This window comes from Limulus polyphemus, unplaced genomic scaffold, assembly GCF_000517525.1.
Source record: "Limulus polyphemus unplaced genomic scaffold, Limulus_polyphemus-2.1.2 Scaffold7, whole genome shotgun sequence".
Taxonomy (NCBI): Eukaryota; Metazoa; Arthropoda; class Merostomata; order Xiphosura; family Limulidae; genus Limulus; species Limulus polyphemus.
Genome location: NW_013665617.1, coordinates 1827257 through 1845571, shown reverse-complemented (window position 1 = coordinate 1845571; position 18315 = coordinate 1827257). Strand labels below are relative to the sequence as shown.

Genomic DNA, 18315 nt, shown 5'->3' with positions numbered 1-18315 from the left:
TTGGATATAACAGCTATATGATGGAGCCTTTTGCTATAGAAATTACGCTGCAGGACTGTTGTCCAGATGCACGGACGTCAGATAGAGTATGACCAGGTGTGGCGACGCGAACTTTAATAATAGGTTAGGCTTCAGGTTCGTTTTATTATAAGGTACTCATCTTCTGTATTACAGAATCAATGGGAAGTATATCTGTATTAGCTTAAACACATAAATTACTTTTAATTGTTAAGCTCGAGTCGGCTACGTACAATTTCTGAGTGATCGATACAACAAAATTCTGATAGAATCCTGAATCTCTTTCGCAATTTGCTTAGCTTAATCTATTAAAAACAAATAATTTATAAAAATAAAAACTCGGTCTTTTTTGTGTAAATAAGTGTCTCTATAAATCTACTATGGTCGCGTGGATAAAAATACAACAACTTATCAATCGTTTGCAAGAATGCGTTCTGATCGGTTCTTTAAAATACTTTTGGAGGTGTGTCTTTGATTTAAGCTAACATTGTAATGGTTACAAAGTGTCTTGTGCAGCGTTTTTATCTTCTTCTTCATTCAACCTTAATCTCATCCAGATATTTTGCATCAGCCAGATATTTTTACGTTCGAGTAACAGACTGTGATAGCCAGCACGTTTGATGAAGGGATTTGAACCCACAGATTGCGAGTCGAACGCCCTGACAGCCAGGCCATAAACTGAAGCTAAACATAACGTTATGAATACTGATATTGAAATCCTTGTACTTAAAGTGTTGATAACATAATTTAAAATTTGCATGTCCAGATTTTAGGAATATTGCACTACACCTTATTAAACATTTCAGACATTAAAATTTCACTGAAATTTAGTGGCTATCAAATTTTGCTTATTTGTTCTTAAGCAAATAAGAGGGTTTCCTGTGCTTTATTCATCCGAATTTTAGCATTAGAAGTCCTCACGCAGAGCTAATGGAGGAGCGGGGGGGGGGCAGATATTAAAATAGTAATTGACTAAAGCTTTTACGTCAGAATGAGTTAATCATAATAAGTTGTTTTGCATAATTCGATTATGGATTTCGATGTTAGGTTAAATATTTACAAAATAAGAAGTCAAAATACACCAATCTTCAGCACTAGCGAAAAAGTTGTCGTAAGAGAAAACAGTCACAGCAACAAAACGTATGAGCATGATAGATTCTTAACTTTACCTAATTCCAACATTTATTTATCAAAAAGAAAGTAACATCTTCTCATCTTCCTTAACAAACATTTGTTTCCGAAATTGAGGTAGAGAGATTCATCAAAGATGTACTACTTTCTTCATAAAACTTGTTAAAGTTTCGTAGCGACAAAAGCTGCGCACATTCCATCTCGTGAGTTTCGTCAATTTGTTTCCATTTGAAGCATTTAAAATCCTAAGTATCTGAAAAATGTAAAGTATTCTCTGTGATTGTTGCTTAGGTATCGTCAAATAATAGCTCTCTGTGCAAGCAAAAGAAGATAAAGGAATCAAAGCAGTAAAATCTTTGAGTATAAACTCTTTAAAAAAAACTGAAACGAATAGTTTGCATTTTTTATTTGCTGAGAAAATTGCTGGTGATTTTTAGAAAATATTTTGGTTATGTGATAAAATGAACACATTAGTACTTCATTAAACGATAGAGTAACTAAAATATTACGAACTAAAATTACGAGTATTTTTCCATATAACAGTTCTTTGTTTTTAGCAGACATATCTTTATCAAATAGATAAATACAATTAAAAAAGAAATATATTTTTTAAAATTTAAACAATGTTTATTTGTTTATTTATGATTTTACACAAGTGTCCAGGAAGATCTTTAATTTTTTATCTAATGTTAAAATAAATAAAGAGCACCTTTTACTTAATTGCTAGGGTTTATGTGATCATAAAAACATATTCAAATAAACCTAGGCCTAATGTCAATGTTAAACGTAAAAGCACTCCTTCTCCTAGGTGGCTCAGCGTTAAGTCTGAAGGCTTATAATGCTGAAAACTGTGTTTCATTACTAAATCCCTAATTTAGCAGTGTAAGACTAGAAGGAAGGCAGCTAGTCATCACCACCCACCGCCAACTCTTGGGTTACTCTTTTACCAACGAATAGTGGGATTGACCGTAACCTTATAACGCCCCCACGGCTGAAAGGGCGAGCATGTTTGGTGTGACGGGGATTCTAACCTGCGATCCACAGATTGCGAGTCGAGCACCATAACCACCTGGCCATGCCGGGCCCTGTAAAGAATTAAGTTGTATTAAATTTCTAGTAATTTAATTATTTTATTTAAACATCTACGTGTTAACAGTTTTCTTGGACGCAAATTTTCAATTCTGTGCTTCACAGTTTTGATATTTGAGTAGTTGATGAATATATTTAGATAATATAATATCTATAATAAAGGAAATTCTAATAATTTTTTTTAAAGTTATAAATTTTAAAATGTTTTGCTGTCGTTTAGTTTGGCTGCAAAGATTGGGGAAAATATATTTCATATGCAGAGTTCCAAAAAAAGAAATGAATATTATAAAACATGATACTGTGAAATGTAGAAATTATGAAAATAAAATTTTCCAATTTATTAATCTATTAAATGCACAGTTGGATTGTATATAATATGAAAAACACTATAAAATTTAACAGAGAATTACTGTTAACAGAACTTAAAACAGTAAAATGGTGTATTTTAACGCAAAACGGTTAAAGTGCTCCTAAAAGTAATCAGTAAAATATCGTTTTTTAAAAGAGGAAAACAGTAAAAATGTTGATTATAAGGTGCAAAAGTAGAAACATTATTATTTTTTGTTTCATTCGTACTCAGTATTTTTGGCATTAGAGACGACGCAACTTAATAAATATTTGATAAATAACCAAATCCTAATAACTGAGTAACACTGTTTTGTTCATCTATGGGCTGTATAATTAAATTACATTAGAAATGTTCATTTCAACAGAATATTTAACTGATAATATAGTAAAATATCATGTAGCTTAAGAAATGATATCTGCTTTGCATCATTGTTTGCAGTAACGTTTGGAAATAGAAATGGGTTTCCATATTTAGACTAACTGATAATCTTCTAATAATATAATGTCTTATCGGCGTATTTTTACTTTTTAATAACTTTTGCATCGTTGCACCTCATAATACATTTTTGGTTTGTTGCACCTCATGATACTTTTTGTAGAAAATCTCAGTTTACATTTAGCAGCATTGAATCTATTTAACTATCTTTATACGTAGGAACGAGGGAAAATAGTTTTAATTAGTTATACGTATTTCCAGGTCCCTTTTTTAAAGTTTTGCTCTAAGTAAGTAGCTTACTCTGATTAGCAATTAATATTAATTATTAACTGACATCTTAAAACTGTTTCTGTTCACGCTGGTTAGATCATCATAAACGATTGGTGTTGAAACGTCGACTAAAACGACAATCGCAGTTTTACGAGTGAATTATGTTGTATTAAAATAATAGAGGTTTTGGACATACAACTGTATTTTTATGATTTTTCGTTTACAAGTTTTAAATTGTTATTTGTGTTTTAGTTTTAAAAATTCAACCTTGCTGAATAATCTTTCTAATTGCTGTATATAAAATGTTTCGAAATTTTTATTTATACTGTTAATTGATACGCTGTATTTCCTCGTGCTCTAAGTTTTCGTATATAAAGACCAACATTTTCTTAATACCGTTTGCTTTAAGATTTACAATTAGTTGATTTCAAACAGATTATTGAGGTGTATTCATTCGTATAAAGCTTTAAAATATGCAAATACAATGAATATTTTAAAAACTAACATAGTCAAGCTCCTTTTATTTTCACTAACTAATTAATATTACTTTGAATAACTCAATTTGACATACTTGTTCAACTTATCTATCTATCTATACTCTATTTAGACTAATATGATTTAATTTCTATTTTTCTTTGCTAATCCCATGTACAAATAACGAGTCTGAATTGCTGTCTTCCAATCTTTCATTAGTGTTGAAGCTCTAAAAGGCAATTTATTTTCTTCTTAGGTCGGGTCTTTACTCCTGTAAGATCCATCGGATTTAATGTCAGTAGAGAAAGAAACAATTACGTCTAGAGATTTAAGTCTTGCTGAGAATTTGACCATCCCCTCGTCTTAATATTTTGTTAGAGAATCTTCGGTGTTCTACTTTTCGAGGGGTGATTGTAGTTGTGCCGTGACAGAGCCTTTAACACCCTAAGAGCCTGATTGTAGTTGTGCCATGACAGAGCCTTTAACACCCTAAGAACTTAGTCTTTCGAAGTTTTATGAGCATTAGTTTATTTACTAAATTTTGACTAAAATTACTTTGAGCTCATTAATGCAAAGATAATCTCCTTTGCAAATTACATTATGTTTCATTATACGTTTGGCAATCAGTTCTGTAGAATAAGTATCGTAAAATTCATTTTGATAAAAGAACATTTTAATTTAAAAATTCGATATTTGTGTATATACTTGCATGATATTAACTTACTCTAATCCTGCCTAAAAGAATTTCAAGTGCCGCGGATATTGAGGATTCCCTCTTGTTTCATCATATTGCACTGTTGTTTAATTTAATTTTACAGAAACATCACCCAACCTGCCTATTTATATGAATATACTCGTGAAAGCACGCTATAAAAAAATTACACTTTATCCTTATCACTCTAGGAGAACTTAGCCTTTATGAAGCTGTATCAGGTGGACAGGCTCGTCTTCCCTGCAACGTCACTGCTCCTTCAGTAGATGATTCAGTTTCTCTGGTGCTGTGGTATCGGAGTGACATCAACGCTCCTATTTTCAGCGTCGATTGCAGGCATGGTCCTTTGGAGAACTCTCAGCACTTTCCTAGCGATTACTTGGGAGATCGCGGGACATTTGATCTGAGTACTCAACCTGCCCTGTTCATTATTGACCCAGTTTTACCAGAGGACGAGGAAGAATACCGGTGCCGAATAGATTATCGTCGAGCACGAACCTTCAATGTCAGAATGAGACTACAGATAATCAGTAAGTAGATACAAATGTTCCGTAAACTTTTAGAAGCAATCGCTGTGGTACTCAACGAAATGGAAGTTTGAGTTGAAATGATCTAGTATACGTCACAATAAATTTAAAAAAATAATTGGATGATGAAATCCAATCTCATTAGGCCACTTAGTGTTGAAAAAGACCTGTAAGATGTGAACGATACACTTTATAGACGTATTGTGTGATAACAAAAATCATATACTTTATGAGATATAAAAAAAATCTAACTTTATTTTGGAATTGCTAAATGGCATAATATAATAAAAAAAACTTTGCTTGTTTCATATATTCGCGCAAAGCTCATTAGGGCTATCTCAAATTTTGAACTGATAGACTAGAGAGAGAGGTAGCTAGTCAACAGAATAGACTAGAAAGAGGGTAGCTAGTCAACAGCATAAACTAGAAAGAGGGCAGCTAGTCAACAGTACTCATCATATACTCTTGGACTACTCTAATCGAATAGTTGGAAGTCGCAGTTACTCTTATTAGAAGTCCGCGGGATGCGAATCATGGACTTTCGGATTTTAATTCTAACATAAAAACTAATAGACCACGTCCGGTCTTAGAAAAATCTAAAAGTTCTTTAAGACTTGTTTAAACATATAAAATGGTTAACAAGTAAAATATTATATAAATATATACAGGTAAATATGTTTTGGGTCAAATTGCATTGCGATCAGAACTGAAAACAAAGTTGTTGTTTTTATGTTTTAAAGGATAAACAAGATCATGCAAACAGCGTGATTCAAGTTGTCGTAGGTTTAAAAAGTTATTCAAATTTTACTAGTAAACTGGAAGATATATAACGCTAAAATTCGGGATTATATCCCTGCAGTTGGGACAACACATTGCAGGTAGTAAATTGTGCAGATTTGCACTTAAACATGTACACAAACCAGTTACACTTCAAATTTATAGCTATTAATTGGCTAACTATATACTTTATTATTCGATGGCAAACATGAAATTTATCTGCGGAAACACAAAATAACACAAGGATGCAAAGTTTTGAAAACATGTACTCCATTTCTTTTTATGTTCAAACTATGTACATGTAATGTTTGTTAGTGATACTTACTTTTTTATTTCTCATCTCATTTCTTCAGTTGTTTTTATCCTTATCATTTTTGCAATTTTCACCTATTTCTACTGTACAATTATTATTTTAAACATATTATTTAGTTTCCGTTCTATTTTCTAGAACATACGTATTACTCTACTTATTTTTATAACTGATTGTTGAAACACATTCCTGTGATGCCTTTGAATATGCTATAAAATAAAACATTTCTTCGTCCAATCAATATTGGATCTATATCTATTCTGTTTTTACTTAGCTGTATAAATCTAGCTTCTTTTTTTTTTTAAGAATTTTTCGAAAGGTAGGCTATTATTCTACAACTCTATAAGGGCGTAGAAAGTATTTGTGTGTTAAGCGTATTTCTTTATTTAAATAGACAGTTAAAGAATCGTGCACGTCTGAAAGAGATTGAGGAAGACATTCGATTTGAAACAAAAACGCTCAATTAATCGATGAGACAAGATACCCGAGCTAAGAACTGTTTCAATATGTGAACTCCTCTTTAAACAACTAGCATTATCATTGAATATCACGGATTTTCTTTATTTCATATTATATTGCATTCTTGTTATATATTTACTACTCGTGTTTTTGTTATAAAACAAAAAAGCATGCTTCTCAGCAAAACCTTGTGTTAACAAAAAATACCTTTGTTTCTTCTAGTAAAGATTTCTTTAAAATTTTTTTTTACACAAACAAATATATATTCATATTTAACGAGTATTTTTGATGGTGGTTAATTTTTCATTATTTTTTATAGAGTTAATGAATTCTATTCGCTGTTGTAGTTTGTAAACGATGTTTCAAATTGCTATTGCATTTTAATATGAAGCTCTGCAGTAGTAGATTGGATACGATGTTTCATATTGTTAGAACAATTTAATATGAAACTCTGCAGTAGTAATTTGTAAACAATGTTTCATATTGTTAGAACAAATCAATATGAAACGCTACAGTAGTAATTTGTAAACAATGTTTCATATTGTTAGAACAATTTAATATGAAACGCTACAGTAGTAATTTGTAAACAATGTTTCATATTGTTAGAACAATTTAATATGAAACTCTGCAGTAGTAATTTGTAAACAATGTTTCATATTGTTAGAACAATTTAATATGAAACGCTACAGTAGTAATTTGTAAACAATGTTTCATATTGTTAGAACAATTTAATATGAAACCCTCCAGTAGTAATTTGTAAAAAATGTTTCATATTGTTAGAACAATATAATATGAAACCCTGCCGTAGTGGATTGGAAACGATGTTTTAAATTGCTAGCGCAGTTTAAAAGTTGAAACTCTGCAGCAGTAGTTTGGAGACGGCGTTCTATATTATTACTGCAGTTTAAGATGAAGCCTTACAGTAGGTGTTTGGAGATTATGTCTCAAATTATTAGTCCAATTTAATATAAAATTCTGCAATGGTAGTAGTTTGGAGACGAAGTTTTAAGTTTTCGGTGCAGTTTAAGATGAAGCCTTGCAGTAGTAGTTCGAAACTACTCTCCAAGCAATCGAGCATCATACTAGGAAAACGAAGGTCGTTCCATGAAAAAGGAGATTTATGTTATATGTTTTATAGTTATATGAAAATAATCAGTATTTTACATTAATTTACATAGTAAATGAAAAACATATTTTACCCTGTATTTTTCAAATTGAATCTTCAATAAAATAATGTATATAAAATGAAAAACAAAACCGAAAATTCGAGGAAATAAGTAGCTAAAATTTGTATGGGTTCTTCTATATTTTAAATAATAAATATTTCTCCTTCAAGTGTTCTTTTATGACCTTTTAGTTTGTGAGCTATACAGCCTCTATATTAAATACGTTGCCAAAAATAACGAATCAATGAAACGTTAAATGCATGTATATAAAGTAACAATATCGTTTGCTTATTTGTTTGTTATGAGTTTCGCGCAAAGCTACACGAGGGTTATCTGCGTTAGTCGTCCCTAATTTAGCAGTGTAAGACTAGAGGGAAGGCAGCTAGTCATCACCGCCCACCGCAAACTCTTGGGCTACTCTTTTACCAACGAATAGTGGGATTGACCGTAACTTTATAACACCCTCACGGCTGAAAGGGCGAGCATGTTTGGTGTGACAGGGATTCGAATCCGCGATCTGCAGATTGCGAGTCGAGCGCCCTAACCACCTGGCCCAGAAAAAAGAATTATTCACTAGTAAAGCGTGTCTGTAATTATGATCAATAGGATCTTTTCAGGTTTCGTTTAATTTAGATTCGTCCTTTAAACCAAATACTTGGATATAAAGTGTAACTGTTTTTACAATCAATTGGTACAATAAGATAATGACGTGTGGATATTTATATTTTCAATTCATGTAATAAACTTGTTTTCAATAAGTATTTCAAAAATAATTGCGTCTGCTGTCGTGATGAAAGTTAGTAACTACACATGGACTTGTAAAGCTGCTTAATCACAACCTCACATTTCGTGTGGCTGCAGAAATTTTGAGGTATCGGTTTTTCATTTTGAAGCTGATTCTTCTGAAATCTAATTTGTGGTAATACTCTCCAATTTGAAATATAACTTTTAACTATTACAAATTTGACATTTACATAAAAACATTTTCAATTACACGTTGTTAAAAGACATAAGCAGTTTTTGAAAATCTACTCAAAATCAGTACGTTTGTTTAAAAAAATAGAGTTTCTCGCATTTTCATTTATGAAATTCTGTATTTAAAGTGTCCATTTTTTACAGCTCATCCTACTATAGAAAACAAATAAAACTTATACTTTCAATGATAAAGAAGGGATATGATACTAAATAAACATTAAATTCAAGTTTGTATTTTTAGGAATGTTATATTGAAGTGTTTGAATTGAGAATCTGTTTTGTTTCGACCTTACGAGATTTAATTGGTAAACACACACACACACACACTCAAAACAAGTACATTTAAGGCAAACTTCTTAAAAATCAACCATTATATAATCAATTGCTTTGCATTTGAAACAAAAAGTGAATACTTCTAAAGCTTTAGTTACAATTCTAACAATTTAGGTGCTCGATGCCTCAAAAGTAAAGTAACGTATCTATAACAATTATATAACACAGGCCTGCGAATTTAAGCTTCATAAAAGATGCTTTTGGTTTTAATAACGGATTTTCCATAATTCAGCCACGCAGATTTCGAAAATAATATCCATTTTTTTCTATCACGTAAGGATTTTTTACAAATCGGGAAGAAAAACTCTTTCTATGATCAAATTATTATTTCGTGCCCCCCAGTAGCACAGCGGTATGTCTGCGGACTTACAACGCTAGAATCCGGGTTTCGATACCCGTGGTGGGCAGAGCACAGATAGCCCATTGTGTAGCTTTGTGCTTAATTACAAATAAACAATAAACAATTATTTCGTTTACCACAATGAACTTTTTTATTATTATTACGTATATTAACAAAAAAAAAAAGTTGAAGAAATGGGAAGAACATTGATGTCAAACGAATATGCATCCTCATTCATCCTGATTTTTTGTGTGAAATCTATGTCTTATAATCTCAAAACTACGTGTTGTGGTGTTTCTTTTATTTATTGCGTTATGAGGTTTTGTGATAAATCTGAACGTGGAGAAAAATGGGTATCATTTTCAAATTCAGCGTACAGGAATTACTGGAGAACATGTAAATATTTTAAGGCAATAAAGCCATCGCATGCCTGTGTAATTTACACACAGTCGTGGGCAACATTTTGAATTCATGATTTTCTTCCGTATTAAGAATATCGTTTTAAATTGATAGTTTATTCAAACTATGCGTCTTTCCGGTAGAATTATTTCACATTTCATCAAAATGCACATAAACTGATTACATCAAGTTTAGGTGTAAAACGATAAAGTCGTCAAAATTAGCATTATCAACACACGTATCAAATCATTTAGATAATAACTGGTAATGAGTTTAATAAGGTCTATGAATGTCTGCTAGTTCTCATTGAACTTTCTAAGGAATAAGGAATGGAGTAGATTAGAAGTTAAATAATTTAAGTTTAATATAATTAGATAAAATTATTAGTTTTTACTGCTTTTAAGTAAGAGGGAGTAAAATGATTTTGTTTCTAAAGTGTATGTAACTTATAAAAAAATAATCCAGTGGCGAAAACAAAAGGAAAGAGACATTTAAATTTGTTCATATTTTCATACAGTATGGTGGAGAGGGCGCTCGATTCGTAATCTGCAGGATTGTGGGCTTGAATCTTGTCATCAAACACTCTCTCCCAAGAATTGATGGCAATTAAGCTTTAGCAACAATGACTCATTTCTTTCTTTTACTATATTTTTCTGAAATCACTTTGGACGGAAATATTGTAACAAAAACCATAAAATATTCTCTTGACACGGATTGGTACCTATAAACTTTGTCAGTATTTAATATTTTGGGTAATTTTTTTATAGTTAATACCTCGAATGTAACTTGTAATTTAATTCGTTTATGATACTATATACTTTTTTATTGTTTTTCTTTGGAGAGCAAAATCTGTTTACGACAAGCAAGCAAAATTTTTAGAAACAATATGGCTGGTTGGAGGTTAAGATTTAAAATAATTCAGCAGACTGTTACAAGTATAACATAAAAGTATATTATACAATTTATACAGTTTGATTTGTTAGGGATATGGGAAAGAAGTTTGATTTGTATTGTGCAAACTATGCTGATGCACATTTTAATTTCTAAAACCCCTGCAAGTTCATATTGTTTGAACATTAAATGCAATATATTTCATTAATTTAGTTTCTAAATAGTTACAGAAATGGAATACTTGGCTTTTGCTCAAACTTGGAGGATTATCATAAAACATCAGAATTTAAAACACGTATATATATATATGTATATGTGTGTGTGTGTGTGTCTGTGTATATATATACACAGACACACACACAATATTTAGGGTTCCTGGGTTTCTCAGTGGTAAGTCTGAAGGATTTTCGCGCTAAAAATCGAGTTTTGATACTGAGTGGGCGGAGTAAAGATAGCCCCTTGTGTAGCTTTGCGCTTAACAACAAATAAACAACATTGGGTGTCGCCAAAGAAGAACATGTTGTGTCAGAAGCACGTTATTGTGTTTATTAACCTTAATATTAAGTCTGTAACTATACTAATAAATCTTCCTTAATAAAAACTAAGTGAGTCACAAAATAGGAAACTCGATAACCCAAGTGATTTTATTAGAAGGTACTCTTTGCTTCTTCAGGGTAGAAAATAAATATACTTTGCAGTCTTTTCTAAGAGTGATAAACTGGAAAAGTAGGTACTATTAGTAGATAAAACAATCAAGGACATACGCACTTCCTAAAACAGTGTTCTCATTAAACATTTTTTAAACCTCTTCATATCCCTGTAACACCAAACATGCTCGCCCTTTCAGCCGTGGGGGCGTTATAATGTGACGGTCAATCTCACTATTCGTTGGTAAAAGAGTAGCCCAAAAGTTGGCGGTGAGTGGTGATGACTAGCTGCCTTCCCTCTGGTCCTACACTGCTAAATTAGGGACGGCTAGCGCAGATAGCCCTCGTGTAGCTTTGCGCGAAATTCAAACAAACCAAATCCTTTTGTCAATTCATATGCGTCTAGAACCTGTATCGTCTTTGCTCTATCATTTGTTTTAAGCTTTTCAATATAAACAATAAACGTCTTCATAGGTCCGGGGCACTTTATGAAACTCGTTATTTACTTTCAGGGTTTTTTATTTTCTAATAAATTTTGTAACATGTAAGAACCTGTAACATATTCTTTAACAATGAAAAATAAATCCGCTTTTTTGTAAATAATTGAACATTTATTTAAAAAAATAAAACAAATAATGGTATTTATCAGCAAACTAAAACAAAAGAAGGCAACCGTCCTTATCTTGTCTTTCTCAAGTAATTTTTGAAGGTTTTTTTTCTTGTAGGTTTAATATTTTCACCAAACTAAATATATAGAAGTCGAGTGTGTGTTATTTGTTTTTTTTTTGTTTCTTACGGTAAACTAACGGCTAAATTTCCGAAAATGTTATGCGCGGGTTTATTCAAATTACTACGTAAAAAGGTTAAGGTTTGTTTGTTTTGAATTTCACGCAAAGCTACACGAGAGCTATCTGCGCTAGCCATCACTAATTTAGTAGTGTAAGACTAGAGGGAAGGTAGCTAGTCATCACCACCCACCGCTAACTCTTGGGCTACTCTTTTACCAACGAATAGTGGGATTGACCGTCACAATATATAACGCCTTCACGGTTGAAAGGGCGAGCATGTTTGGTGTGACGGGGATTCGAACCCGCGACCCGCAGATTGCGAGTCGAGCGCCCTAACTACCTGGCCTTAGAAGTTGAATATGATATATTACAACGATTTTGGAGCCTCACTACACCATTACAGTCCATTTCACCACGTCTGGTCGTTCTCTACCTTACGACCGTGCTTCTTGACAATAGTCATGCTGCATAGTTTCTATTGTAAAAAGTTTCGTTTAGGGCTGTCATGTTTAAAGTACACCCCTCCTCCCAGCTATTGCCAATAATTCATTCAGTATATAAGGAAGACAGTTTCCTAGCCCCCGTTTCAGCAGTTCGATCACACAGAAATGCACAGACGTTTTGTCTAGAGTCCAGAGACTTGACTGGTATGTCTTCGTATGGAATAGTATGAATACCTATTTTATTCTCCATCCACTTGAGGTGGGCAACAGTTGAACTGATATATCGTTGAATTAACGTGTGTACACGTGACTTGCGTTGCTTTTACAAACGGAGATCTTTCTTGTTTATATTCTTTACTGGTGTCTGGGGCGGCTTTTAACACTGGTCTTTGTGTTCGTAGGTTTTTATTTGTTATGTGACACTGTATTTTACTGACTAGAACTGAGGTACGACTTGTTTGCAGGTTTCTTTCCGGATTGTTTTGGTACCCCAAGTTGATACACGTTCCTTTGTTTTTCCAATGCCATTAATTTTCTAATTTGAACTCATCTTTATGATATGGAATGAATATTTGCCTTCGTTTGTTTGAAGTTAAGCACAAAGCTACACAATGGGCTATCTGTGCTCTGCTCACCACATGTATCGAAATCTAGTTTCTAGCGTTGTATGTTCACAGACATACCGTTGTGCCACTGGGGGGGGGGGATTTTGCTTCGGAAAGGGCGGTTCCACCGCACTAGCTACGAACGCCAATGTAGTTCCGATATATGCCGTTTCGCCGAGACTTATATTTGCTGTGTTTTTCACGTGACTTGATTATTTGCATTTTCAAAATCGTTTAAGTGTAACGTACTCAAACCACTCGCTCTATATATACTATAATTTCGAGAGACATTAAAATTGTATTTTTTTCCTGTCTACTCTTACTATTAATATTTGACTATTAATAAGGGACTCTAGTACATCATTTTTTGTTTGTAGTTTAAATAGATCACTTTCAAAGACAGGGAAAAAAAAACATTGCACACAAATTGTATTTTTTTCCTGTCTACTCTTACTATTAATATCTGACTATTAATAAGTGACTCCAGTACATCATTTTTTGTTTGTAGTTTAAATAGATCACGTTCAAAGACAGGAAAAAAAAAACATTACACACAGTAGATATTACTTGCCATCTCAAAACATTTTCTATTAGAGCTTAAGCATTGCTTATCATTAATTTTGCGAGAATGCAAAACTGCGCAATAGGCTAGCTGCCAACTGCAGCGATCGAATCTTAAATTTTAAACTTATAAGCTCTCAAGTCTGCCGCTGATCTGCTTATCGTTAGATAAATAAGTCGAAATAGAACTGGAACTCGTTGGCGATTAAAACATTTAGTTTTAATTTTATTATTAACGAATTCGATTAGAGCTTTAATTATGATGTTTCGTATGTATTATTGTTTAGTAAATTGTTTAACAAAAGTTAATTCTGCTGTTTTACTAATTTCGTCCTATAGCATATATGGTATAAAATACATAGTTTGCTTAGAAACACTGCGTGGTTCTTGTTTTTATTCGTCTTTTAATACTAACATTTTCCTTTGATGATTTTCTTAAGCTCTTATTATTTCATATTTTCAGCGCCTCCTACTAGAATTGTCATCACTGACCAAAATAGCCAGCGGTTAAGGAATGTCATAGGGCCGTACAATGAAGGTTCGAGGGTTGTTTTGCGATGTATAGCGGAAGGAGGTAAAAGATATACGGTATACTTAATAATTCGACAGGATTAAAATGACAAAGCCATTTAAGTAATGAGAGCGGTGAAATGGATAATTTTGAAGTTACGCAAAGTTCATCTGCACGTATTAGTATAAATTGCCATTAGGAATGAGTTACAGATGAAATAAAGGGTGCTGACAGATAATTAGTAAATGAATTACTTTTTAATGAGTATGAGACTCTATAATAAAAAGAATATCATGTGATAGCGGTCGAGGCAGTGCAAAAGTACTGTTAGTTACAGAAGCTATTTTATATCTATATAATATGGTTTTTTGATACCAATAAACCTATCGAGTGCAGGAAAAATATGAACATAAGTGACAACGCGTTCGAAGTTGTGGAACTATAAAAACAGCTAATAGTTTAGACAGAGTTCGTTTTGTTGAATAATCGTATTGTAAACAGCTTAGACAGTTGAGTTAGAGTGTAACCATAGTCTAAACAATTTAAACAGTTGAGTCATTGTTCGTTTCGTGGAATAACCATATTTTGAACAACTTAATCAATTGAATCAGTTTTTGTTTTGTGGAATAAACATTTAAAAAGTAAATAAATAGTTGAGTTAGAATTTTTTTGTGGAGTAACACAACTTAAGAAATAAACAAGTGAGTTAAAGTTTGTTTGTTTTGTTGAATAACCCCCATTTAAAGGAAATAAGTAGTTGAGTCAGGGTCTTTTAAGGAATAACCGCAAGTAAACAACTTAAAAGTTGAATCAAAGTTTGTTTTTTGGAGACTATACTTTAAACAATTGAACCAGTACCTACTTTAATCAATGAAAACAATTCAGTTGTTTTTGTTTGTTATTAAGCACAAAACTACATAATGAGCTATCTAGACTTTGCCAACCGCGGATACTGAAACCCAGTTTTTTTGTGTTTTGAGCACTTAGACCTTCCGGTGAGGTACTGGGGGTAATTTAGTAATTGAACTGTAATTTTTTTTAATTGTTTAAAAATTACTTATTAAAGCAAGTTGCTTAAATACTTTGATTGATTATGTTTAGTTAACGCAAGCCTAGTTATTGATAGCCCACGGTTTTTGTCATAACAATATTTTATTCATAACTATACCGTAAACACAAATCATTTTTATAAATAGTTAAATTTTCGAGTTAAAATTAGCTCAATATCAGATTCAAACCTCTTAACGATAAATAAAAATTAAAGTTAACATTAGAATATCTTTGTCAGAATTAGAAGAACAAAAAATATTGAACGTCGAAATGATTTTCTGCAGGAAAACCTCCTCCAGCAGTCACCTGGTGGCGGAATTCCATGTTAATAGACAACCGTTACACCGAAATAGGTAACAACAAAGTTGAAAACCAACTTTTTCTGGATATTTCTCGTCAAGATTTCAAAATGTCACTGATGTGCCAAGCTTCGAACACAAATCTCACTTCTCCAAACAACGTTACAGTAAACGTCGACATGAATTGTGGGTATTACATCAAAATAATTTATTCTAGTTATCCATTTTTCGATACTGATTTGTTATTTTAACTATCTATTCGTATGCTACTGAAATTACATATGTTAAATACTAATCTAATAAACTTATAAATAGTTTTTCAGAAATAGAACCACAAAGCTACTGGCAATTCTGCTGTAGTTGTTTAGTTACGTGAGCTTGGTTAGTGCTACGTCATCTATTCACTTGCAAAATATTAAGACATGGTTAAACCACCTCTGCTAATAAAATTCATATGATAATTAAACACAACCTATTACTCCGTACAGAAGAAATTTTATTTTATTTAAGCAAGCATTTCCCCATTATGACTTTATCGGGGCCAAGAGAACATATACTAAGCCTATTAAATGATTTTTTTATGTATCCCGTCAATTCTGATGATTCCGTAATAGTGAAACGATGACTTAGATAAAATACTTGTTCTTATATCTGGATCAATATATTGTGTTTTACTGTTACTAAATAGAAAAAGAAAAGAAAACTCTCTGGTTTCTACTACAACATTCAAGTTTCAAAATCATGTATACAATAAAAGGAAGTTGATTTCAATATTCTTGTAGCCCCGAAACCTTATTCAGGTTCTTAGTCATCTATTTCTTTGTTAACGGACATATTTAAAGGAAGTTATTCGAAATAAATTATGGAATTGAATAGAAAGACAATAACTTTGTGTTGTTCCAAAACATTACTCCGTTCATTAATTATAAGAATGAAATTAAGGTAAGAACAAGTTGTTGAAAAAACATCATATCTAATAGTGATTTAAATGTTTAATTAATACTGCTATAGACATCTTGTGTTTTTCAATGTCACGATGTTTTAGATATATGAATAATTTTAGGTTAATTATAATTTGTACAGATTATTTGGCAAGTTCAATATTTATTAGTTGGTTCTTGAGTAAAAACAAATATGTTGAAGTTTAATTTTTTTTCATAATTTGATCCATCAATTCTTCTCAAACATCAATTATAAGGAATTGTATCTAAAATCAAACAGTTTTCTTATCAGGGTTTATTAAGCAATAACCACGATTAAACAACTTAAAAGTTGAGTCAAAATTTGTTTTTTGGAGACTATACTTTAAACAATTGAACCAGTACCTACTTTAATCAATGAAGACAATTCGGTTGTTTTTGTTTGTTATTAAGCACAAATCGGGAAGAAAGAAAAACTCTTAATTAGATCAAATTATTATTTCTTTTACCACAATGAACATTGTTTTATTATGTTTATCTATTAAATTTTCTTTCCGACTTGGCCACTGTAAGAATTATATTTAAAACTGATAAAGACAGTTTGACTTTAAGTTGAATGCTGTTGAAAAGAAGAATCAGATAAATGTCATAAAATTTGCTGTTGCAGTAATTGAGACACGTATGTAAAACCTTCGAATGATTTTAAGATAATCAATTTAACGAGTTTCTTTCCTGTTAAGAGATTTCCATAGACGCTTGTGCTTAAGAATATTTTATTCCTTTTAGATATGAAATCACTAAGAATCTAACGACTCGGGAAACAGATTCATAATAAATCTTTAAGATATATCATACGAAAACTTTATCGGATAACAAACTAATGTTGTTACGCTGACAGAAATATCTGAACATAGAAATACATGGTTTAATTTGCTGTAAGAGAAAACTAATTATTTTGTCGTCGTTTCGGCCAGGTGAGTTGCGTTCCTGTGGAGGTTTTTTTTGACCGATACATTTACCATATAAATCTCTTTACCTTATATCCCTCGAGTAAAGTCGTTTAGTTGGAGCGTTGACTACATAATTCTTTTTCATTCAGTCTTTGAATTTCGTATGGCCGAAAAGTTAGCTAAATATTTTTTTTCCTTACACATTCCGACAAAAGTCATTTGTCCTCAACATTGACCACATATTTTTTTTTCACTTTACATTTCCTGATCCTCCATGAAAAGCTTTGACCACGTAATTGTTTTCCCTTGGGGTGATTTTAACAACTTTGGCAATTGTTGGAGCTAGCTTCCTGCAGAAGTTTCTGGACATTTTTAACCAATCTTATCGTTAAGAATATTTATACTTTAACGTTTATTTAATAGCTTAAAATATTTTGTAGAAGCATTTCTTTAAAAAAACAAATATATATATATATATGACAAACCATTGTTATTGTTTATATCCACTATTCACGCTCATGCGCACTGACTGGTAGGCACAACATTCATGGTGGTTTGTTATGATTCCATTGTCAGCCATAATGTCCAGAATTTAATTATCCGCGTATGTCAAATCACTAGAATCAGAAGTCAAAGAGCATTATATTGAAAAGCTTAAAACAATAGAGCTAAGACGATAAAGGTTCCAGACGCATATGAATTGAATAAAGGATTTGGTATGTTTGAATTTCGCGCAGAGCAACACGAGGGCTATCTGCGCTAGCCGTCCCTAATTCAGCAGTGTAAGACTAGAGGGAAGGCAGCTAGTCATCACCACCCACTGCCAACTCTTGGGCTACTCTTTTACCAACGAATAATGTGATTGACTGTCACATTATAACGCCCC

At 32.1% G+C, this 18315-nt stretch overlaps 1 protein-coding gene across 2 annotated transcripts in view; it reads left to right on the top strand.

Moving 5' to 3' along the window:
- Nucleotides 1-18315, top strand: part of LOC111084911 (nephrin-like) — a 166949-nt gene that overhangs the window by 64842 nt on the left and 83792 nt on the right. For both annotated transcript variants that reach the window (XM_022381468.1, XM_022381473.1), the window contains exons 3-5: nucleotides 4670-5008; nucleotides 14163-14273; nucleotides 15545-15745. In XM_022381468.1, coding sequence (XP_022237176.1) covers nucleotides 4670-5008; nucleotides 14163-14273; nucleotides 15545-15745 — 651 coding nt within the window. The remainder of the gene's footprint in view (nucleotides 1-4669; nucleotides 5009-14162; nucleotides 14274-15544; nucleotides 15746-18315) is intronic.